This window comes from Ursus americanus, chromosome 33, assembly GCF_024610735.1.
Source record: "Ursus americanus isolate L20-20 chromosome 33, mUrsAme1.1.p, whole genome shotgun sequence".
In the NCBI taxonomy this organism is placed as follows: domain Eukaryota; kingdom Metazoa; phylum Chordata; class Mammalia; order Carnivora; family Ursidae; genus Ursus; species Ursus americanus.
In genome coordinates, this window is record NC_142159.1 from 5,907,928 (window position 1) to 5,930,960 (window position 23,033).

The 23,033-nt window shown below is 51.7% G+C and overlaps 1 protein-coding gene and 1 long non-coding RNA gene across 4 annotated transcripts; one reads left to right on the forward strand and one right to left on the reverse strand.

Moving 5' to 3' along the window:
• Positions 1-1,070: 1,070 nt before the first annotated feature.
• LOC148107209 (uncharacterized) lies at positions 1,071-3,207 on the forward strand. The gene is made up of 2 exons (XR_015722850.1): positions 1,071-1,678; positions 1,879-3,207. It is a non-coding gene; the product is annotated as an uncharacterized LOC148107209 (long non-coding RNA).
• Positions 2,753-22,595, reverse strand: ZSCAN20 (zinc finger and SCAN domain containing 20). Of its 3 annotated transcripts, none has more exons than XM_045782444.2 (8): positions 22,551-22,595; positions 15,545-16,071; positions 10,912-11,098; positions 10,383-10,459; positions 10,007-10,091; positions 7,947-8,633; positions 6,073-6,498; positions 2,753-5,490 (listed from the first exon to the last, which is right to left on the reverse strand). In XM_045782444.2, the coding sequence occupies exons 2-8, from the start codon at positions 15,959-15,961 to the stop codon at positions 4,235-4,237; spliced, it is 3,135 nt and encodes a 1,044-aa protein (XP_045638400.2). In that variant the 5' UTR covers positions 15,962-16,071; positions 22,551-22,595; the 3' UTR covers positions 2,753-4,234. The 3 variants fall into 3 exon arrangements, with proteins under 3 accessions (XP_045638400.2, XP_045638398.2, XP_045638399.2); XM_045782442.2 differs by having other exon boundaries at positions 2,754-5,490; positions 6,073-6,501; XM_045782443.2 differs by having other exon boundaries at positions 2,754-5,490; positions 6,073-6,501; positions 22,555-22,588.
• Between the last annotated feature and the right edge of the window lie 438 nt (positions 22,596-23,033).

The window sequence follows — 23,033 nt, forward strand, 5'->3', positions numbered from 1 at the left end:
CCACAGGGGACGCGCGCGCCCCGGGGGTGCGCCGAGGCCGCAGACGGCTGCAGGGGGCTACAGGGGTGCGGTCGGGGAGCCAGCAGTGCCTCGGGCCGGGCTGGCAGGCAGGGCACCGGCTCTGAAGAGGAGAGCCCAGGGCAGCACACGTCCGGGGACACGCCTGGAGCAGTGCGGGGAGCCGACGCGACGCAGCCCCAGGACAGAGCGGCGACAGCCGTCTGGCCCTGAGGACGTGCGCCGCGGCCGCCGCCGCTCCAGACGCGAAGCTTCGGCGCCCCTCCCCAAAGGGCGTCACCCTTCTCCGCCAAGTGACTGAACGCGAGCTCCCTTTTGCAGCCTGGAGAGCTGTCCCCCCGGGCTCCCCGAACAGGAGGCGGCAGGGAGAAGCCTGACCGCCCCGCCGTCAGCGTGGGAGGACACGGGGGCTGTGGGGGCCGTGAGGCCGGGGCGGCCGCGGGCCCCCCGCTGCAGCCAAGGCCGGAAGCCGGGGGTACGTGCGGCAGCCGCCGCCCCGCTCCCCGCGCTCCCCCTCGCTCTGCCGCCCCCGCGGGGTCTGCGGACGGAGTCCTCTCCGTGCTTCCGGTCGCCTCAGAGGAGCCGAGGCCTTCTTGAGGGTACAGAGGTCCAGTAAGGGGGCGCGGTCACGGCCAGGCTCCGTCCGCCGCCTCGGTTTCCCCAGCAGGGCCGAGCGCTGGGCTCGCGGGCTGAGGCCCGGGCTGCCGAGTGACCGAAACGCCCCTGACTCGCGTCACGTGACACAGCCCGTTACCGGAGCAGCAGACACCTGCCGGAGGACGTCCGCCGCCGCCCGCGCTCTCAGGCTGAACCTGTTGTCACAGCAAGGGCCCCAGCTGCTCTCTGGAAGCGTGAGACACGAGCACACCTCCAAGAGCAGGGGTGCCCGCGACAGTCGGGGGAGACGGCTCGGCTTGGCTTCCACAGTGAAGATTCCAGACTCGGGACTACACTGGGAAAACGCATCGGCAGCAACGGAAAGTGTCCAAAAACTGACAGGAGTGTGCGGGGGGTGCAGGGGTGAGGGGGTAGGAGCGGGGAGCGGTCTAGAACTCCTTGGAGGAGCGTCTTGCTCTCCCTCGGGTGCTTCTCAAGTTCTGTCCTAGACCCGGTATTTCGAGGACTTGAACGTACTCCCTTTCCTGTGGTTTAACTCCCATGCACACAGGGGACTCCCTGGTCCCGAGCTGTCCCCTCGCTTCAGGCCACGAGTCCAAAGGCCTGCTGCAGTCAGTGCCATTCAGATGTCCCTCGGGCACCTTAAGTTCAAAATGTCCCGAACCAACCTTGTCACCTTCTGCCCTCCTGCCTCTCCTCCTCGTGGTCCCAGCTCTGAACGGTGACATGCTCCACCCGTCACCCAAGGCATTCTTGCTTTCCTCTGCTGTCCCCAGCGCTGCCTCTGAAACCTCTCAAATCCTTCTGCTCCCCTTCAAGGTACCCACTGCTCCAGTCCAGACCCTCACGTTTAACTGGAATACTGCAGTAGCGCCCCTACGGCCGCACAGCCAAGCTCCGCTCCGCGCACATCCGCGTTGCCCGCAGCCTGATGTCCCAGCTCCGCTCCGCGCACATCCGCGTCGCCCGCAGCCTGATGTCCCAGCTCCGCTCCGCGCACATCCGCGTCGCCCGCAGCCTGATGTCCCAGCTCCGCTCAGAGGTGAGGTCCGGGAAGCCGCCCCAGCACCCTCCCATCTCAGCTCTCACCACTGCCCACCTCTCAGCTTACACCCCAACGGTCCTAAGCCACGGGGGCGCCCACCCGCACCCTCGGCCGTGCTGCCAGGCCACCACACCTCTGCCTGGAAGCCCCTTCCCCTCGGCTCACGTGGCACCCTGTGTTTCATCTTGTTACTGCAGATAACCTGCTGGTGCGAACCCAAGGCTCACCCACGACCCTGCCCCTCAGAGATCATGGGCGCCAGGAGAGGTAAACTGGCAAGGAGTGGACGGGCAGTGGCCCTGGGGTAAGCTGGTTCTCGGGAAGCAGAGGAAGGCGTGGAAGTGATCTCTCTCTGTGGGAGTGCAGAGCCCTCCACTGACTCCCTCACATGTGAATAGAAACTTCTGCTCTTCCCATCACACCCACCACCTGATAGGTACTTCCCAAGCCCACGAAATAACCAGGGCACAACGGCATCCCGATGTCATGGGCAGAGATGTCAGGACAGGGATTTTCCTTTAAAATCCTCTGGAAACCAAAGTCCATGGTCAGTATTTTTAAACCCTCCTAAGGAGAAACTCTGAAAGCCAAAGTATGCAAATTAGCAAACCATCCTGGGTGAGCCCTTCCGACTGGTCTGTGCGGGAAGGCCAACACTTAGGAAGCACTGGGCAGGCCTGGGACAAGCTGGCTCAGGATAAAATTGTGCCACGCACCTGGGATGCGGGGCAGTGTTCGAAGCCCTCTCAGTAGGCACACACCAACTCCTCCCGCCTCCCCTCTGCTCAGCTATGGCATGGCCATCGGGAACAAAGATTCCACCAAGAGGAAAAGGGCCGGGGAGGCAAAAACGCAGGCCCAGGTTTTTTGTAAGGCTTAGCATTCAATTCAGCCAAGTCTAACTCAAGAAGGACTGACTCCTGGAGAAAAGGGAAATTCTTAAACCCCATTTCCTTTGTGGAAGTGGTATCCCGTGGGAAGAGGTACACTGTGGCTGCCCGTTCTCCCCAGTCTCACCCCCCTGTATCTCTCACCCACATTGTTGCAAAGAAGGAAATCCACATCGAGTACTTTAATACTAGCTCAGCCTTGCTCCAAGCATTGCCAATCTGGGCCATCCCAGACCCTTTCATGTTCAGGGATTCTTGGTTTCCGTATTTGCTAAAAGGAGAATTCATAAAGGAATTTTAGTAGGAAACATGGTCCACAAAGTGCTTTGGGGTCCTTGCACCTGAGTTACCTGCCCCAGTGTGAAAGGGGATACGGTCCAATGGTTAGGAACACCTCAGGCACCACAGACAGAAAGATCTGGTTAGGGGCGCCTGGGTGGCACAGCGGTTGAGCGTCTGCCTTCGGCTCAGGGCGTGATCCCAGCGTTCTGGGATCGAGCCCCACATCAGGCTCCTCCGCTATGAGCCTGCTTCTTCCTCTCCCACTCCCCCTGCTTGTGTTCCCTCTTTCGCTGCCTGTCTCTATCTCTGTCAAATAAATAAATAAAATCTTTAAAAAAAAAAAAAAAAAAGAAAGATCTGGTTAAAGTCTGCCCCTGCTATTTTCAGACATGCCACCCAAGCGCGTTACTTAGCTTTCCCAAACCTCAGTTTTCTCCTCTGGGAAATCGGGAGATTAGTACCTTCGTCCCAGGGCTGCCGTAAGGAGTGAGAGGATGTGTACAAAGTGCTTAGCACAGAGCCTGCCAAAGAGCAAATGCTCAACCGATACTGGCTACCTTTGCTATTATTAATAGCTAGTAATGACATCACTGCTGCTCCTCCCCTTTGCTGAGGTCATGGGGGTCTGCTTTAGCCCAGCGATTCCCAATCACGCCTCTCTCCAGTCTCAAAGTTCTTCTGTATGGATACGCCCCAACTGAAAGCTGCCACGCATGAGACTTGCTGATGTGCCAAAGGACCGTGCGGACCTGTGGACCGCGTAGAGGCACACTGAGGTCTGGAATCACTGCTCGTGAGCAGAGATTTACCTCTAATCCCCTGCGTCATCAGTCTGGCTCGAACACTGATAAAGTCTTCCCGTGACAGCAAATGTAAAGACAGCCTGAGGACCACATGGGGGACTTTTATAAGAGAAAAACAAATTACACTTAAGAAAAGTGCCTTCGAACCATAAGAGACTCTTAACTCTGGGAAACAAACTGAGGGTTGCTGGAGGGGAGGTGGGTGGGGGGCTGGGGTAACTGGGTGATGGGCATGAAGGAGGGCACTTGATGCAATGAGCACTGGGTGTTATATGCAACTGATGAATCACTAAATTCCACCCCTGAAACTAATAATACACTAAATTTAAGTTAAAAATTTTTAAAAATAAAAATTAAAAAAATTAAAAATTTTTAAAAATTAAAAAAAAAAGTGCCTTCAAATCTGGATCCTTAGCATTTGTAATTCACTTCCAAATAACCTGGATTATACCAAGATAGCTTCCCTGGGTCTACACCAAGCTTAAAAACTGCGTAAGTTTCTAGCATATATCTTACGATCTCAAGAGATTTAAATATACATTTATCTCTTTTGCTGTGGCAGGAGTGAGGGGGGTCTCCTATGACGTTTTCCCTCCTGCATGAGTTCTCCGGTGGGCACTGAAGTGTGAGCTATTGTTGAAGTCTTTCCCACACTCCGTGCACTTGTAGGGTTTCTCCCCAGTGTGGATTCTCTGGTGAATAATCAGACTAGAACTCTGGTTAAAACATTTCCCACATTCTCTGCACTTATAAGGCTTCTCTCCCGTGTGAATCCGCTGGTGAGTAATGAGGTTGGAACGATCACGAAAGAACTTTCCACACTCGAGGCATTTGTAGGGCTTCTCTCCCGTGTGCACCCTCTGGTGTGTGATGAGCTTGGAGCGCTCACTGAAGCACTTCCCACAGTCCACGCACTTGTACGGCTTCTCCCCCGTGTGGGTTCGCTGGTGGTTAGCCAGCGTGGAGCTCTTACTGAAGCTTTTCCCACATTCGGCACATTCATATGGTTTCTCTCCCGTATGGATTCTTTGGTGACTAATGAGGGCAGAGCTCTTAGAGAAGGTTCTTCCACAGTCAGAACACTGGTAAAGCTTTTCCCCTGAGCTGGTGCCGTGTGGGCCAGAGTTCAAGTTCTTACTGGCACTCTGAGGTTGTTCAAGAGATGTCTCTTCTGCGGAGTTCCTGCAGTGAGCACTGAAGGGTGGGCTTTGGCCCAAGTTTTCGCCAGGCTCACCACAATGGTCAAGATTGCCTCCCAAGTGGATTCTCTGATGTTTCAGGAGGTTTGAGCTCTGGTTGAAACTTTTCCAACATTCCCCACATTTATAGGGCTTTTCCCCTGTGTGGATTCTCTGGTGGGTGACAAGATTGGAGTGATCACTGAAGCCTTTCCCGCATTCAAGGCATTTGTAGGGCTTCTCTCCAGTGTGGATTCTCTGATGGGTATTGAGGTTGGAGCGGTCACTAAAGCTCTTCCCACATTCAGGGCATTTGTAGGGCTTCTCACCTGTGTGGATCCGCTGGTGGGCGATGAAGTGGGAGCTCCGGCTGAAGCTTTTCACACATGTATCACACTTGTAGGGTTTCTCTGCCAAGTACAGGCCCTGATGGTCGATAAGTTTTTCTAAGTCCTCTTCAGAAGAACATTCCTCCCACTGCTCCTGGGGGTGGTTTCCCCATTGCCCTTCACCTTCGCCTTCATTTTCACTGTCTTGCCCCCAGTCAGGAGGGTGGCAAACATCCTCTCTAGTACATTTTGATAAGGCTCCAGGCAAATCCTCAAAAATGTCCTGCTCCGAAATCTGGTCTTCATCCTTATGCCTCATCTCAAACCCTAAAACAGAAAGAAATGCAGTTTTTCTTCATTCATTAGTTAACATCTATTTATAGACCTTGTATCTTGTGAATTTAACTAACATGAACTTATATCACATATTTTCTGTTCACATCTTGTAACGTGACTAACACGAAACTGATCAAGTTTGGGTGCATATGTAAATTTCTGACCTGCAAAACAGAGAGCGGAGCCTGGAACATGATGACCCCACCTTTGGAGTCATGAGGCCCAGGCCACACAGCCAGCTAGTCAGTCTCTGCTCAACTCCCCCATCCCTCTACTCAATACTGAACACCTTCTTCTCGCACATTACAAATAGCCCACGCCATGAGAAATTGAATAAACTTTGAATAAAATTATAATTTCCCGGATAAATCCCAGTAAAATCAAGACCTGGCTGCTTATCTCACCTGGGGATTACACAAAGCTAGAGACTAAATCATCTGAGCAAATCACAAACGCTTTTCCTATTCATTTCTATTCTCTCTTATAGCTCAGAGACAAACGATAATGAGCTGGCCCCCTTGCTCTCCCTGCATGCTTCCGGATTTTGCGGGCATCGAATTACTCCCGGCTTACCGGTATCTGGGGTATTAGGACGTGGGGCTGGAGATTTGATGGCATCTTCATCTGCCATCTCATCCCAGGCCTGCTGGTCATCAGCCTCGGTACTGCTCTGCCCAGACCTATAGAGACCTGCTGCCTCCCTGAGGGTTCCCATGGCTCTGACCGCAGTCCGCGCCCTCATCAGGGAGTCCAGCTCCTCATAGAAGGGACACGTCCCTGGTGGGTGGCTGCTCTTGGCTTTCCGGTAGCTTCGAAGGAGGTTTTTGAATCTGTAGCGACACTGCTCCAGGGTCCGCAGGAAGCCCTGTGCACACAGCCGCTCCGCAATGGCCCGGTACACCTGGCTGTTCTGGTGACAGGTGCGAAGCTTTTCAGAGAATGGGGACTCGCTGAGAATGGTCAGGAAGGCCTTGGTCTCCTCGTAGCCCCAGTGCACACCTGCTGTCAGGAGGGAAGAGTTCAGAACCGTGAGGCATAATGAGACTTGCCTGGGTCATCAGGGTTCGGGGTCCCTGCCCCACCAAATGCCTAGAACACAGGCACCTCAGAAGTCTTCCAGGTACCCGGGGCACCAGCCAAGACTATTCCCTTGCTTCTCAGAGGTAAGCCACAGCCTCCCACCCTGCCCCCTTCTAAGAGTTTCCATTAACTCTTGAGTCTTAGCTGAAGAGGACTTCGGTGGCCACATTATACCACGTGACCCACTCCTCTGGCTTCGCTGTGGGGAAAGGCCTTAAGCTGGGATCCAAGAGACTTTCTCTATATCCATTCCATATACATCCTCTAGTTATTTTATGAACTTTCCTCTTAACAAACATGGGAACTGAGAATCCCTAGACATAAATGGACTTCAAATAATCTTGCAATAGCATCCAGCTGAGGATGCCCTTTCCTTTTGTGGAGGAATGAAAAGGACATGGTCTGTTCTGAGGTCCTCTGTAGATAAACGATGCAGCCCAGGGGGACAGCATGGTGGAGGGGGAAAACACAGAAAACTGGAGACAGGAGCTCTGGGCTCTGACCCTGACTCTGCCCCTACCTCACTGCGTAGCTTTAGATAAGACAGTCCATCTCTTGGGCTTCCGTATTTCCGCTTTTACAATGATTGGGTGTTTCCCAAATGTCACGTGTTCAACGCTATACCGTCGGATTTCTGTTACATGATAAATATGTCACTCAGTATCTTTCTTTACCTAAATTTACTGTCTGAGAAATCACAGGCTGATGTGCTCATCACACATTAAAATTAAAAGTTCGTTCGTGTAACAGGATAACCTTCCCCATCCTCTTAGTGACACACTCACAAATGTAGCTGACCCTTGAACAACACAGGTTTGAACTGCACAGATCCACTAATACGCAGATTGGGCTTTATGTGTACAGTATATATGGTACAGTACTGTAAATGTATTTTCTCGTCCTTATGATTTTAATAACATTTTTTCTCTAGCTTACTTTATTGTAAGAATACAGTATATAATACATATATGAAATATGTGCTATTTACGGCACCAGTGAGGCTTGTGGTCCACAGTACGCGCTATTAGTAGTTAAATTTGGGGGGAGTCAAAAGTTACATGCGTATTTTCGACGGAGCAGAGGATTGGTATCCTAACCCCTGCATTGTTCAAGGTCCACTGATACTGAATTAGCCCTTCAGGGTTCCTTAAGGTTTTAAAGGTGGTTTCTATAGCTGAGAAAACTCATTCTAGGAAACTGATCATAGGAGGGAAGAGGAGGACTTTGAGGATAACCTAAGGAACTTCCCAGCTTACTCCAGTGGCAACAATCTAGACTTGCCATCCGGTACGCCCTGGACTCGGGGAGCAGAGGTTTGGCTGGCAGGAGAGTTCGCATCTGGACCTGCTACACCCCCTTGTTCTTACCGATACGACTCTGGAACAGAGTTGGGCCCCCTGGAAGCCTGGGCCCCTGGACGGACTCATCGGTGGCCAGGTCACCACCATTACAGTCTTCTGCCGTCTCCTCAGGCTCCCAGCCCCCTTCCTCCTGCTCATCCATCTCCACATCGCTGTCCGCCAGCCTGGGGAGCGCCACGGCCTCTCCCGGGCCGCCTGTGACTCTGACGGCCGTCCGCGCCCTCACCAGGGCCTCCAGCTCCTCATAGAAGGGGCACGTCCCTGGTGGGTGGCTGCTCTTGGCTTTCCGGTAATTCCGGAGGAGGTTTTTGACCCTGTAGCGACACTGCTCCAGGGTCCGCAGGAAGCCCCGAGCCCTCAGCCGCTCTGCAATGGCCCGGTACACCTGGCGGTTCTGGTGACAAGTCCGGAGCTTCTCTGAGAAAGGCGATTCACTCAAAATTGCCAGAAAAGTCTTGGTCTCCTCGTAGCCCCAGTGCACACCCGACACCTTCATGTCCTCCGTGTCCCACTGGTATGGTTCCTCCCAGGCCTTTGAGTCTCTCCAGGCCAGTGCCTGAGCTGGTCTTGTTTGCTCACTACCCGGGCTGTAATCTGCAGTGTTCCTTTTTCCGGAATTTATAAAGCTTGGACGCCAAAATTCTGGTCCCTGCTCTCGCTGGCTGTTGATACTTGGTTTTGAAACTGGAACACCTAAACAAAAGCAGGACGAGAAGTGATTAAGTAGAAATGATACACCGAGCAGAGCGTTTGTCCAAAATGCCCCTGCGAGAGATCATTTCCCTGCATGAGGCTGATGAGAAATTCCCGTGCCAGTTCCCCACATTAACGGACCTGTTTCTTTGCTGTAGTTCTGAAACACATCGCACAAAGAGTAAGTGTTACTGGTCCACAGACGGGCACGCGACCTAAACTGGCCCAACCAGAATGAATTTAATGGTTGGAGGAAACGTTTCCCCCTCTCTCACTCACGTGCCCTGTGTATGTGTTTGTGTGTGCGCACGCGTGCATACGTGTGTGTGTGTGTGTGTGTGTCTCTTGCTAGGAAACTTGTGAGCCCAACTGACATCGGCATCTATCTTTTGATTATGACACATGACAGCTCGAGTGCGAAACAGACACTGAGGACGGCAGAGCAGAGACGAAGAAGCGAGGTCCGCGAGGACGCTGCTGAGCCACTCCGTGCTGTGGCTGGAGCATGCCCTCCGCTCGACTTCCAAAAATGTGAGAAAATACATTTCCTTATTTTTTAAAACACTTAGCAGCTATGTGTAAAGGACTGCTGTCCCAGCAGCTCCCAGCCCTAACAAAACAGGAAGCCTTTAATTAAAAGAAATATTTGAAGAAGACTAGATCAGAAAGAGCTGAGCGCTTAAAGAAACTTTACGTGGTTCAGCATTTCCCAAAGTTTGCTGTGAACACTTTTCCTAGATATCACGGTGTATGTAAAAAAGGAGTTCAACTGTCAGGAAAGGTGCCACCAAGCTTCCCGTGTCTCCCCTTAGCTCCCCTTAGGAGACAGACCTAGCACGGTCTTCCATTTTATCCCCCTCTCGTGTCTGACCCCTCACACTGACCCCAGGCTCCACAGGGAAATGGTCCGTTTTTGTTTGGCCCCCTGAGATGCGCCTACAGAGCCAGCTGCTGGCCACTGGGCTTCAAGAGCTTTGAGCCCTGTGACGTTTACTTCTCGCTGTGGTTCAGTACGTCAGTCTCATGGGCTCAGCCCCCTGGAGTCTGCCCCTGAGAGATGGACCCGGTCTGCTGCTGAAAGGACTGGATTTCTGAGACAGCCTAGGACAGTCGCAGGGAACGTACCGGGGAAATGAGCCCCAAGCGGGCAGGCTCTTGGAAGCCGGCTGCCAGCCGCTATGCAGGCAGACCCCACGCCCCACACTCCGTCCCTGCCACCAGAGCTGGTCACAAAGAGCATGCCTTCTTCCTGCGTCTCAAGTGCCAGACTTCCCAGAGTCACGAGTCTTAAGGGGGTGACAAACATTCTTTGGGAACTGAGTGTACCAGAAACCAGAAGACAAGGTCTTCTTGAGAGGGCGCTGTTTCCTTACCGAGGGGCACACCGTTCCCACACCCGTCTCCTGGGGGGTCCTTGCAGAACTCCTTCTCGGCGTGTTTGCCAGGGCCCAGGGCTTCCTGTGGGACGTACAAGACAAGGACTGCAATCGAGAACACCCTGGGAGCGCTAGCTGGCCCAAGCAGGCCCGAGGCGAGGCCACGGACACAGGCAGACCATGTGTGAGGCCAGCCTCGTAAGGAGCAGCATGACTGAGGAGAGGCCCAGCAGATCGGGTGCCGGGGGCACAGGCTGACCCCCTGTGATATATGCCCTTCTGCTGGGGGCAGGCCACGGAGAGAGGAGAAGCGTGCAGGGGCAAGGGCCCAGGAGAAGTCAGGACAGGAAAGAAAGGACAAACAGCGGCTTACCTGGGACTCGGCTGTCACCTCCCAATCTCCAACGCTCCCCATCTTTGGGAGAGTAGGGACTCGGGGAGTGAGGACAGCTGAGGAGAAGAAAAAGTCTCTGACACCCAAGCTCTGGTTCCCAAAAACCATCCCCTCCCAGGCCCAGCTTTCCAAAGGCCACACTTGCATCAGGCTGAGACTGCCCCGCTAGCCAGGGCAGATGTTCCCCTTTTACTTCCCTTCTGGAGTGTCTGGCTCCGAAGCCACCCTGAGAGAAGGGCCGTGTGTAAGATGCCAGCTCAAACCCCTAGCATCACCTGGCCCCAACGCGACCTGAACATGCGGCATGATTCAGCTCAGTGGGGTGTGCCCACATCACTGGGAACTTCCTCTTCCTGCACGACGCTCTCCTGCCTTCCTTCTTAGCATGGCCATCAGACGCTAGTTCACCCCTTGCCTTGAATTCCTCACGTCTCTCACCCCATGCACCCTTCCTTACCCCCTCTACAACCTCCCCTCTCTTCCATGTCCCCCGATTCTTGGCGCTCACCACTCTCCTTCAAGGGCTGTGGCGCCATCTTGGTGTCCAGATGCTTGGGAAGGGCGGGGCAGGACTTCTTCACCCACGGCTTCTGGCACTGTGCCTCAGGCCAGTGATTCGCTGGCTGCAGCTGACAAGGCGGAGATTCCTGCATTGCCTTTAAGGACCGGGTCTCTTCTGCACACAAGCCCAGCTCCTACACACAGACAGTCAAAATTCCCAATCGTCAGTTCAGTAAGACCAACTCCGCTGGGGCACGGAATGCTCTTCAAGTACGGCTGTGGTCCAGAGGCTCACGGGCTCATTTTAGATCCAAAGATGACTCAAAGTATGACAACAAAGCCGTGAGGCTGATGCTAGCAAACAGACCAGCACTGATACCACCAAATGACTACTGTTTTGTTCAACACGGGGAGACCGCACAAGGGTCTCAGTGAGGCTCCTACTGTTCCCAACATTTCTGAATTGTAAACAAAGAAATCATGTAACATGATTTTATGACACGAAAATATAATCTCTAAACATCAAAAATAGGCGGTTTCACTTTTAAGGTATCAAGAAAACACAGAAGTTAACCAGGTATCCGTCAAAAGATAAAAACAGATATAACAATAAGTCTAAATTTAATTGCTCTAAATATTCCTGCAGCGAGGCAAAGAAAATTCAAAAATAAATATAAGAGAAAGGAGAGGCAAACAACTACAGATGGAATTTTAAAATTGAATGAAAGTGTGTGCTGTTTGAGAAAGGCCCATCTACTCTTAAAACAGGAGAAGCAGAGACGAGCACTGCAACTCAAAAGGAAAACCAAAGTGGCACTTTCGATATCAATGCAGAAGTTCAGACACAGAAGCCCTCAGAGACACAGAGCACATATATAGAATAAGAGGGAATAATCGATGAATAAACAGCACCCAACTCAGCATTATCAATCACAAAGCTCATTTCTGATCTGTCCGTTGGTTCTAAATTCAGAGATGGAGGCGGAGATGTTATTTCCTGGCCCTAAAGCCTCAACAATGTAACAATCTCACTGCCTTACAGAACTTTAAAAAATGTGTTTCAATGTTTTCTGTAGGTATTTTTAATACCCAGGTGGTTCAAAAATGGAAACCATGAAGATCTAGGCAGTGAAAAGAGCCCATGCCTAGCCCTGTGCCCACCCCATCTGCCCAGCGTCCTCCTTCTCCCCGCCCCTCCCCACAGGAAACCACTGTTGCGCATCCTTTCGGTTTCTTTATATACAAGCATCTATGAATACAGACTCTTATTTCTTCCCTATTTTTATAGAAAACATAGCAATTGTATACATCGCTCTGAATCTTTTTTTTTTTTTTTAAGATTTTATTTATTTATGTGACAGAGAGACAGCCAGTGAGAGAGGGAACACAGCAGGGGAGTGGGAGAGGAAGAAGCAGGCTCATAGCGGAGGAGCCCGATGTGGGGCTCGATCCCACGACGCCGGGATCATGCCCTGAGCCGAAGGCAGACGCTTTAACGACTGCGCTACCCAGGCGCCCCTGAATCTTATTTTTTGATTCAAATTAATAACATCCACCTTCATCGACTTATTGAATTTGTGAAACTGTAACTCCAAAAATCTTTCGGCTGATCTGAAAACTCCAATCTTCTCTCAGACAGGGATGTTTATCCTTAAAATATATAGGAATGGGCCGAGCATAAAAAGCCATTCCAAATGAAGCCATCCACCAATGTCCTGTGTGGTTTATAGGGAGAAAACACCTGCTTACAACCTCCTTCCACGGTTAAGAAAAAACAAACCAACGTCTCTGTTAAAGCTATAATCTTACAATGTCCAGAGGAATTGTGCAACTGGACTCGGTAACCACCCTCACTCCCAGCCCGGGCTCCTCCAACTACGGCCACGCCTAAGCAACATTCTGATTCTGCGGATGGCAGCTGTAGACACAGAAAGAAGGAGATTCAAGTGACAAGGAGAAGGGAAAAAATCCGTAGAATACTGGTTGGGTAGGGATGAAGAAAGAATCCATCAGACAGGCCTGTGCACACCAAAGCCCGCACGCGGATGTTTATAGTGGTTTTATACTGCCAACCTGGAAGCAGCCAAGACGAGCTTCAGGAGGTGAATAAACTGCAGTACGTCCAGACGATGGACTGTCACTCAGCGCCAGAAAGAAATGAGCTATTAGGCCACGAAGACAATGGAGGAACGTCAAATGCACACCACTAAGTGACAGAGCCAATCTGCAAAGGCCACATACATCCTGTACGCTTCCACCGATGCGACACTTTGGAAAAGGCAAAACCCCAAAGCCAGTGAAAAGATCAGTGGCTGCTAGGGGTTTGGGGAAGAGGAGGATAAATACGCAGAGCACAGGGGATTTTTAGGGCAGTGAAACCACCTTGTACGTGATAGTATAATGGGGGACACATGCCGTTATACATTTGTTAAAATCCCCAGAATGCTCAACCCCAAGAGTGACGTCCAATGTAAACTATAGACTTTGGGTGATAATGATGCATTCGTGTAAGGGCACCGAGCCCGACAGGTGCGCCACTCTCGTGGGGAACGACGGGCACGTGGGCTGGGGGGCAGCATATGAGAAATCTCTGCCCTTTCTGCTCAGTTTGGCTGTGAAGCTACAACTGTTCTAAAAAATAACGTCTATTTTTATTCTTTTAGATGCCTACGCACCTGACGGGGCGAGGGTTCTGGAAGAGGTGACGACAGAATCAACAAGCCAAAACCCACCCAACGGCAGAGCTGAACCGTCTCTTCAAGGAAAGTATCTTGGAGGACATTGAGCCCAGCAGCGCCGCCTTTTCCAGGCGGTTCTCTCTGAGGAACCTAGTTAGCTGGTAAGTCTTGGGAAAAATTTCACTTGCAGAAAACGTAACTGAGGCAGGTAGCCTGCAGTGTAATCGCAAGCTGTAACATCTGTGGGGGCAGGGAGCTCCTTTGCTACTTACCCATTTGTTCTGACATTTGTCAGCACTCAGGAGCAGGGAGAAAGTTAAAAAATAAAAATAAAAGTCACAGGAAAATAATACATCACAGAGAATGTTCCATTACCTTACTTCCCCCCCTCCCCCCAATTTTAGATGCAGTTCAACTTCGGCTCAGCTCACAGGGGTATAATTTGAGAACTTTTGGTCTAGTCCAACCCTCTCATTTTACAGATAAAGAGTCACAAAGCCCCTGATTTAAATCGACTCTCATCTCTGGGTCTCAAGGTCTTCATCTCTCAGCTCTGAAGTCCTAAGATTTCCATTTGTTTTTCCACTGCCACTTAAGACGAACGGCTGGTTTCTTGACAAGAAATAATCTACGAGGGTGGGCTGGTATATTCAAATAAGGTCCACCCTCTCACACTTAGTTCTGTAACTTCAGATAGGACGCTTTCTGTGTCTTCAATCAGGAATCCAAAGAGCCAACCCGCAGACCACAAACCTTTCTTCCCCTGATCTCACATCTGTCCAGAGCTTTACCTTTTACAGAAAACCCCTGCCATTTGCAAGGGATGTTCTCAAACCTATCATCTCCCCCAACAAAATGTGATGAACTGTAACATCACGAAAGCGACTGATCCTGTAACAAGAGGAAGCAGCAGGGTAATGCTGAGATGAAGGTTCTAGGCGGCTGGCTCAGCCTGGAGCCAGCTCAAGGACTCTGTTCTACACATGCCAGATTCAAAAGCAGGATTCAAAAAAAAAAAAAAAGCGGTGCCACAGAAAAATCATCATGGCATCATGGGCCTTCGGTCTCCTGCAAACTGGTGAGACTGCGACTGTTAAATCCATGATGCTTTCACTTTCCTTAATCTCGGCTCTACCACTTCGTTATATAAATCTAGGCAAGTTACTTACCTCTGAGTCTCTGCTCACACAGCCTAAAAAGGGTGGCAGAACAGCAACCTACCTTCCGGGGCTGCTGTGTCGACGAGATGAGCAACACATACAGAAAGCTGAGAACGGTGTCTGACACACCGTGAGCGCTCAGGGAATGTCAGTTACGAACCCATCTGAGCCTCGTGCCTCCGAGGTATTTTAATTCCCACGGTTTGCAGATGAGACATGTGCCGTGTCGTAGAAAGAACATCGAACCTGGAACCTAAGGACCTAGGTTTAGGCTCTGGCTCGTCCTGACTGAGCTCTGCAAGCCACGTGAGTTTGGGGGGCCTTAGTGAGGATGATAATGCTACCTGTGTCCACCCAGATTTCTGCTTTCAGCACCCAAAGGTTTCATCACATGTGAAACATAACACAAGTCACCCGCACCGCGAATACGGTCCCGGGAGGCACTCTGGGCAGTGGTTCCGAACGCGGGCTTCAGCGTCAGGCTGCCTGCGTACACATTCTGGCTCTACTGTCTGGGGCTGTGTGTCCTCAAGCCACCCACCTATCCTGGCCTGTGCCTCAGTTTCCTCATCGGTAAAATCAGGGTAACAGGACCGTTCTCATCAAACTGACAGGATGAGATGAGATAACACGTGGGAAGCACCGAGAACGGTGTCAGGTACGCAGTAGTGCTCAATACAGGTCAGCAGGTCAATAACAACAATAATCACTATTATTACCGCCGCGGTTTTGGCAATTAAGCTAGTCACAGCCCCGCCGCCTCGCCTGACCCGCTCCTTGGAGAAGAGACTGTTTGCCTCACCCTCTGGCCCGCAGCCCGGACCTCTCGGTGCCAATCCTCCACCAAGGCCACTGCCTCCTCGCCGCTCTCAGGGTGGCGCGCCTGCACCCAGGCCTGCACCTCCCCGGGTAAGATAGTCAGGAACTGCTCCAGCACCAGCAGCTCCAGGATCTGCTCTTTGAGGCGGATCTCTGGCCGCAGCCAGTGGCAGCAGAGCGCCCAGAGCTGGCTGAAGGCTTCGTGGGGTCCCGCCGCATCCCTGTACTGGAACTGCCTGAAGCGCTGGCGGGAGGCCTCAGGCCCAGGGACGCGGTCGTGGTCCTCCTCCCGGAGTTTGGATTCTGATCGCCACGAGTCCCCCTCCAGTTTCACAATCAGGAGTTCTTCAGGCTCCGGTCGGGGAGAGGCCTGGGTCTGGGGTTCTAGGGCCACGGCCATGGTCGGTCCTGGATACCTCGCTTCAGCCGGGCTGTCCTCGTTCAACGTCTTCCTGCATCTAAGGCGTGTCCTTCAAGGGGCTCCCAGGAGAGGCAATGCTCCCCAAGGCTCTGCAGGCAGAGGAGACAAGGGACAGTGTAAGAGGACCCCTGTACCTTCCACTGCCTCTGCCCGGGGTGGCGGTGCTAAGAGAGGAAGAAGCATAAGCGGGCAGACAAACCACAACCCGGCCCCCAAACCAGCGGCCAGCACAGTACGAAGTCCTCTGGGACGCGCCAGAACACTGCATTCTGGCATCGAGGCCTTCACCATCCAGCATGTCTGCCTTCCTCCACGCATGCCCAAAGGCTGACCTTTCCTCAAGGTGGGTTCCAAATGTCACCCCCTCCGTAAGGCCTTTTTTCCCAGACCTTTGGCTTTCTGCTAAGGGTGCTCTCCTTGCAAAATCCCTCTCACTCTACACTCCCTCTTGGTCAACCCATCCATTTGGAGTTTTTCACCATCTCAAAACTGATGACTCCCAAAACTCCCACCAGGACCTGCCTCTAGACCTCCAGACCCCAACTCCAAACACCTACAGGACATTTCTACTTGACTGTCTACTAGGTACCGCAAACGCAGTGGGCCACAAACTGAATTCAACATTTTCTCTGGCAAACTTATCCTTCTAGAGCTCTCCACCCAGCCAAGATACCTTCTTCTTTTTAAGATTTTATTTATTTATTTGAGAGAGAGAACACACAAGCAGGGGGGGAGGGCAGAGAGAGAAGGAGAAGCAGGCTCCCCACTGAGCAGGAAGCCCGACATGGGGCTCGATCCCAGGACCTGGAGACCATGACCTGAGCCGAAGGCAGAAGCTTCACTGACTGAGCCACCCCGGCCCCCAAGGCAGCACCTTCTATCAAGTTACCCACACCAGAAATCTGCTCATCATCTCTCTCCAACAACCCTCACATCCAATTCATCACCAAACTCTGCCCTTCTGGCCTTCTAGGCACCTACACCCCCAATGCCACTGCTTCAAGCCAGTGAGTGGCCAAGCTTTTCACGGCGCCAGCCTCCTAGCTCACGTCCCTGCCTGCTCTCCCCTCACCCCAATCTGGGGTTCTTCACACAACCACCAGACTAGCTCCAAGTCTGACCAGGTCACTTCCTGCTGAACACCATCAGGTGACCTCCTACATCCCTCAGGACCAAATGTGAACCTTGCCCACGTCCCCAGCTCATCTCTTTGCCACACTCCCGCCAGTCAGGGCATTCCAGCCGCACAGCTTGCTGCCCTCTGAACCCTCCCGTGGGCTGCAGACAGTCTCCTTCGGAAAGTGCCCTCCCTTTCTTCACCTAGCTAGGTCTCGGCTTCAATGGCACTTTTTCCAAGAGGCCCTCCCTGTGCCCTGAAACAAGATTCAGTCGTTCCTGTGCCACCAGCTTCCACGCCACCTACGTTTTCTCTGCCGTAAGCCTGATCACGCTGTACTGTAGTTCTCTTACCCACGAGCTCGTAAGCTTACTAGTCCAGGGCTCAGCACACGCGGGAAGCGCTCCATAAACAGTGAGACAATGGTTAGCTCACGATGGTGACGTGTCACGCAGCAAGCGTATAATTAATCCCCTTCTGCACACACTAGATTTTTTTTAAATGACCTCCTTGCTCATGCCAGAAGGAATTCTTTTCTCCTCTTTATTTCCATCTATGTCACACAGGCCCATTCTATGTAGTATTACAAGAGCGTGTGTATGTGTGGCCCCAGAGAGATTACAGCCTGAGGACAAGGAATATAGTTGGCCCCTTCGCTCCCCCCCCCCCCCCGCAGCAAGCACGGTGCACGCACAGGAGGCTCTCAGTAAATGCTGGTGGAGTGGACATCTGGGGTTGCTTCTTTTATACAATGAAGACTCTGACAACACTCATGCTGGCTTCTCTGGACAAACGAGCTCTGTGTCATTCCCAACAAATCCAGATGACATAAAAAACACCCCCTCAAAGGAGGCTATCAGCTACTCCCAAGTGGGAATGATGCAGCTGAACTGAGACTGGAGGAGGGGGGTATTTGGATTTTAGGCCCTCTGACTGGACTGTCCGGAAACAGGGCAAGCGTGGTGCAAAATAAAGCCTTCCTGCAGATCTCCACATACACAAGGAGGTGAGGAACACAACTCATAAGCACCTGGCAACTTCCTGTTTGTTCTCTGGCTACCAGGTCATGCCCTTGCCCTGCCCTGCCCCCATCCCTGCTCTCCCAGAATCGCCTCCCCGTGCCCGTGGTCCCAAAGTAGCTGGCACATGGCTCTAACACAGGTGTTCTCCTACACCATTGTAGCTCCCTGTTCTGACCTCTGACAGCCCCACCGGATTGTATGATTAGGGCCAGGACTGCATCTCACCCATCTCACTCCACAGTGCCTGATAAATAGCAGGGTCATTGGCAGCTTTGTTGCCTTTTATTAAAATGGTAAATCTGGTACATTGAAAGCCTAATAGGCTATGGAAGGTCCATCATTTATATTAAGCTAAAGAATTAACTTTTCATGAAATTTCTTTTTTTAACCACGGCCTTACTCGTGCTCTAGTCCAAAACCGTCTGTGTCGCCCTCTCACACCAGGTCCGTCACCACCAGTCATTTACAGAGTCCTGCTACGCACCCTCACGGTGCTGGCAGCTGGAGAGCCACCAGTAACTGGGACAGTCTCCGCCTTCATGAAAGTTACAGTCTCATGAGAGAGACAGTCGATAAGCAAGCAAAGAAGTCTGTGCTCCTGCACAGAGAGAACAACATTATAACAAAATAGGCAATTATTTTGTGTTATACGCAACTAATGAATCATCGAACTTTACATCAGAAACCAGGGATGTATTGTATGGTGACTAACATAATATAATAAAAAAACATTAAAAAAAAAAAAAAAGAAAAAAGAAACTAAAAAAAAAAAAAAAGAAAAGAAAAAAGAAACTAAAAAAAAAAAAAAAAAATAGGCAATTAGTAGTTCTGCCAGGCCCAAAGCCCGGAGTCTCAAATAGTAGGTATTTTCTTCTGGGAAGACTTGAAAGTCCCAAAGGTTAGTTTCAAATACAAATCTGAAAGCTTTTTCCGCTACTCTCTTAGACAGATAATGAATAGCGGCCTATCCACAGAGGGAGGTCAATACAGTCAGCAAATAGCAGGGGGACTTTACACAGAGCTGAAGGAAAAAAATAGACAAGGGCATTCGACAGTCCTAAGAGGACCAGGAGTATCCGGGCCACGCTAGGACCAGCAGTCTCAAAGAGTGCCCATCCCCTGAGTGCCCGTGAGGTGCTGGCCCTGCTGCTAAGTGTTCCACCTTCATAAGCTCACTGAGTCCCCCAGGCGAGCAGGTGAGGGGTCACTGGTGTGGGGTCCACTACACTGATCTGTAATTTATACATACGAAACTGCATGCAAACACCAGAAAGAGAAAGGAAGCACATAATTTAAATGGTGCCCCCAGTTCCATTCACTAGGTGTCTGTTCCAGAATGAGCATGACTTTCCTGGTCCCTGTTGGTCTGAGTTCCCTCCAACCTTCCTTTCTAGGGTGTGAGCAAAGTATGTTTCATACAGCAGGATCCCTAAACACAGGCCAACTCTTTCGTCTGACATTCAAACAAGAAAACCCAGCCGTGCTGGTTAGCTTAATGAAAGACAGGGTGTTGGTTTCTAAATGGCTCCTTGCCAAAGGATTTTCAAGGTGACTGTGATTTTTGGCTAAATGTGATTTCCACCTTCTGTGCTAACTTCAGAATACAATTATCCTGTAACGTATGAGTCCATAGCCTCAATTTACATATTGGGAACCGAGCTTCTATGAAGAAGCCTCACTTAAGGTCACACAACTAGAAAGAAGCCAAGGTGGGACTCAGCCAAGATTCACTCTTTCCACTCATTTTTCTCAACTGCACCACACAGCTTCCTCTAGGTCTGCCAATCATCCGAACTCCTGAGAAGATGGTAGGAGAGTGGAAACAACATTAAGGGTGGAGGGAGCAAATCAGGGTTTCAGTTCCACTCCTGCCATTATCAGCTGTGTGACCTTGGACAGGCCGTGTGGCCTCTGCAGCTTACAGCCTGACCCTACTCCGCGCTTGTCCCAGATTCCCCAGTTAGTATGATGGGAGCAGAGAAAAGGGGCAGGAAGGCTAGAATCAGTGGCTACACATTTCATGGCTACAGGGGCCAGGCAATGTAAACGGGTACAGGAGTGGAGCGGGGGCTGTGGCTAACTACGGAGCACTAGAGAGAACACTGGCCCAGTTCCCAGGCCTTCTATTTTTTCCAAGAGAAGCTAACTCTGGATTTTTAAATATTGGCAACCAACTCAAAATTGTGTCAAATGCCAGGACTACATAGAGGATGATGATAGGCTTCTTTCAGCATGGACTGTCGTCACTTTACCATCTTTCAGCTAAATGATCTCAAAGGTCTCTTCCAATATCCCAGAAGACCTAGAAAGGGTACAGATTCCTCCTAAGCAATGAGGGATTGGTGTTGACTGGGTCAGGGTCCCTTTGCAAACACAGGGAAGCTGAGGGGCATCCTGGCTCCTGGGGTATTGAGTGTGGATGTGAACGTAAGGAGCCCACCCACTGAACAGTGGGTTGGTAAGAAACCTGCCCCAATCCCGTGGCAAAGGCCAAGACTAGTCTGTGACCTCCAAAGAAGAAATAAGGAGTCCCCAAAGGCTGCCAAGCTTACTGGGCTGATGGTCTGGGCCACTGCTTAAAGTAACTGGACCTCACACTTAAGGGCTTAAACCAGGGAGAGCAAATGGGCTTCACATAAAGCACCAAGTTCAGTCAACTGCACTAAGGACTCTGAAACCCGTGTCAACATGTGTTGTCACCAATTCGCTACAGCCACCAGACACAGGACGGAGAAGTGGCAGCACACATTCTATGTATTTGCCACCCCTGGCTTAAACTCCCATAGGCAATGAATTCAGCGCCCAGCACAGACAGCCCTGACAGGCAGGAGAAGACTAAAAGCTCATGCCCCTAGAAACCCCCCAGAAGTAGCAGTCTTCAAGACCGGTTTAGCAAAGCTCACCCTGGACTGTCATTACTCACACATGCATCAAGTAGCCACGTGTTTACCGATTTACTTGATTTACATCAAGTATTTACGACCCTGGGGGGCGCCTGGGTGGTACAGCGGTTAAGCAGCTGCCTTCGGCTCAGGGCGTGATCCCGGCGTTCTGGGATCGAGCCCCACATCAGGCTCCTCCGCTATGAGCCTGCTTCTTCCTCTCCCACTCCCCCTGCTTGTGTTCCCTCTCTGGCTGGCTGTCTCTCTCTCTGTCGAATAAATAAATAAAATCTTTAAAAAAAAAAGTATTTATGACCCTGGGCTGCGCAATGAGGAAATGGAGGTGACTCGGAAACTGTCCCTGTCCTGGAGATGCTTACGGTCAAGTGGAAGAGACAGGAAAAAAAAAAAAAAAAAAGAGTCACAGATAATTATGATCAAATGTGGTAAATGCAGTAAAAGAGGTCTGTGGGAACTGGCGTGGGGGGGGGTGTCACTTAATCTGCTTAAGGGAACTGAACAAAGTAACATTCGAGTTGGTTCTTGGAAGAATGGTTCTCTTGGCAGACAATGGGGCGAGAAAGTGTGCTCTAAACTGAGAGAACAGCATACGTAATGGTGGAAAACCAAACAGCCTCTCCAAGAGATGGGGAAAACCAAACAGTCCTGGAACACGGGGTGCACAATATTAGGCTGCAGAGGGAGTTCATGGAGATCTTGACCATCAGGCTAAGGTGTTTGGACTTAATTCTACAGGCCATGGGAGCCAAGAAGTTTTTAAGCAGAGGGCACAATCAGATTTGTGGGTAAAATAGATGACACTAGCTACCATGTGTCTGTCCAGGCTGGGAAGGTGAAGAGGTGGGAGGGTTCAGCAAAAACCCTGACCAGAAAGGGGCAGATTCAGGACACATAAAGGAAACAGAGGGCCCTGAAGATCCTGGATGTGGAAGAATGCAAGAGGAATCAGAGGGTGCCTGGCTAAAGTGGACGACGGTGCCATTCACCTCCATCAGGCAGAAGGAAAGGGGGCGCTGGTTTGGGGCCGAACACAATAGCCAGTCCCACCTACTGGGTTCCAGAGGTCACAACTATGAGAGGAAGTGTAAAGGGGTATCTAATATGCTATGTTTGTCGAGGCGGCAGGTAGAGGCTGAAACACTATTTTTAAGGTCGGGCTTCAAGCTCAGGCCCTTTTCACTTCTTGCCAGGGACCGAGAACCCTCTATCCTTCTCTCCGTGGTCTCCGTGGTCTCCAGACCCTTCTAGGACTCTCCCACCTCCAGAACCTCTCTCCGTCTCCTCACCTACAGACCGAGAAAGGTCTCACTCCCAGGGCCTTCTACCTCCCCGCTCATCCCCGACCCCTCTATGACCCTTCCCCATCTCCGGACGCTTCATCCTCTGGCCACCCCTCACCCCCAACCCGACCGAAGAGCTTCTTTCTCCCCTCTCACCTTCCCTGGTCCCCTGGGACACCACCACCTCCTAAGCCTCCATCCCAGAGCCTGAGTCTCAGCTGCCCCCGCCCCGCCACCCGGACTCACCCACCGAGACACCCACTTCACAACAGGGCGGAAGTGCTCCGGGGTTCGCGCAGGGAATGCTGGGACGCGGAGTCCGAACCGCGCCACCCCGGGAATGGAGCGTCTGAGACTACAACTCCCAGAAGGAACAGCGCGAGGGCCGGTGGGCGGCCCCCTCCGTTTGCTGCCTGTCAGATGTCGTCAGCCAATAGATGTGTCACCTTCTCCCGGTCGCGGGCACCGGAACAAATCGAAACAGGGTCTATTCATGGGGGCGGAGCCTGTCGCGACCCCGGTCTTTTCCACAGACTCCGAGATCATGGCACCGCCCAGAGGGCGGGCACTCAAGTCGAAGGGGCGGGGCCTGCTGCCGGAAAGAGAGGGGAGTGGTGGGCCCGGGAGAAGTCACAGCAGAAACTGGGAGAAATAAAGAGGGTGACTGGTGGACCGGAGAGAGTTGGGCAATTGTAGGTTCAATTTCCAGCTCACAGTTAAGCCACCTGA

Excerpts from the sequence above, each read along its gene's own strand:
- ZSCAN20 (XM_045782442.2), bottom strand. The coding sequence starts at position 15,961 with ATGGCCGTGGCCCTAGAACCCCAGACCCAGGCCTCTCCCCGACCGGAG. Across the intron at positions 11,099-15,544 it reads TCCGGGCTGCGGGCCAGAGG|GAGCTGGGCTTGTGTGCAGA; the intron begins GTGAGGCAAACA and ends GTCTGTGTGTAG. Across the intron at positions 5,491-6,072 it reads TCCTAATACCCCAGATACCG|GGTTTGAGATGAGGCATAAG; the intron begins GTAAGCCGGGAG and ends TTTCTGTTTTAG.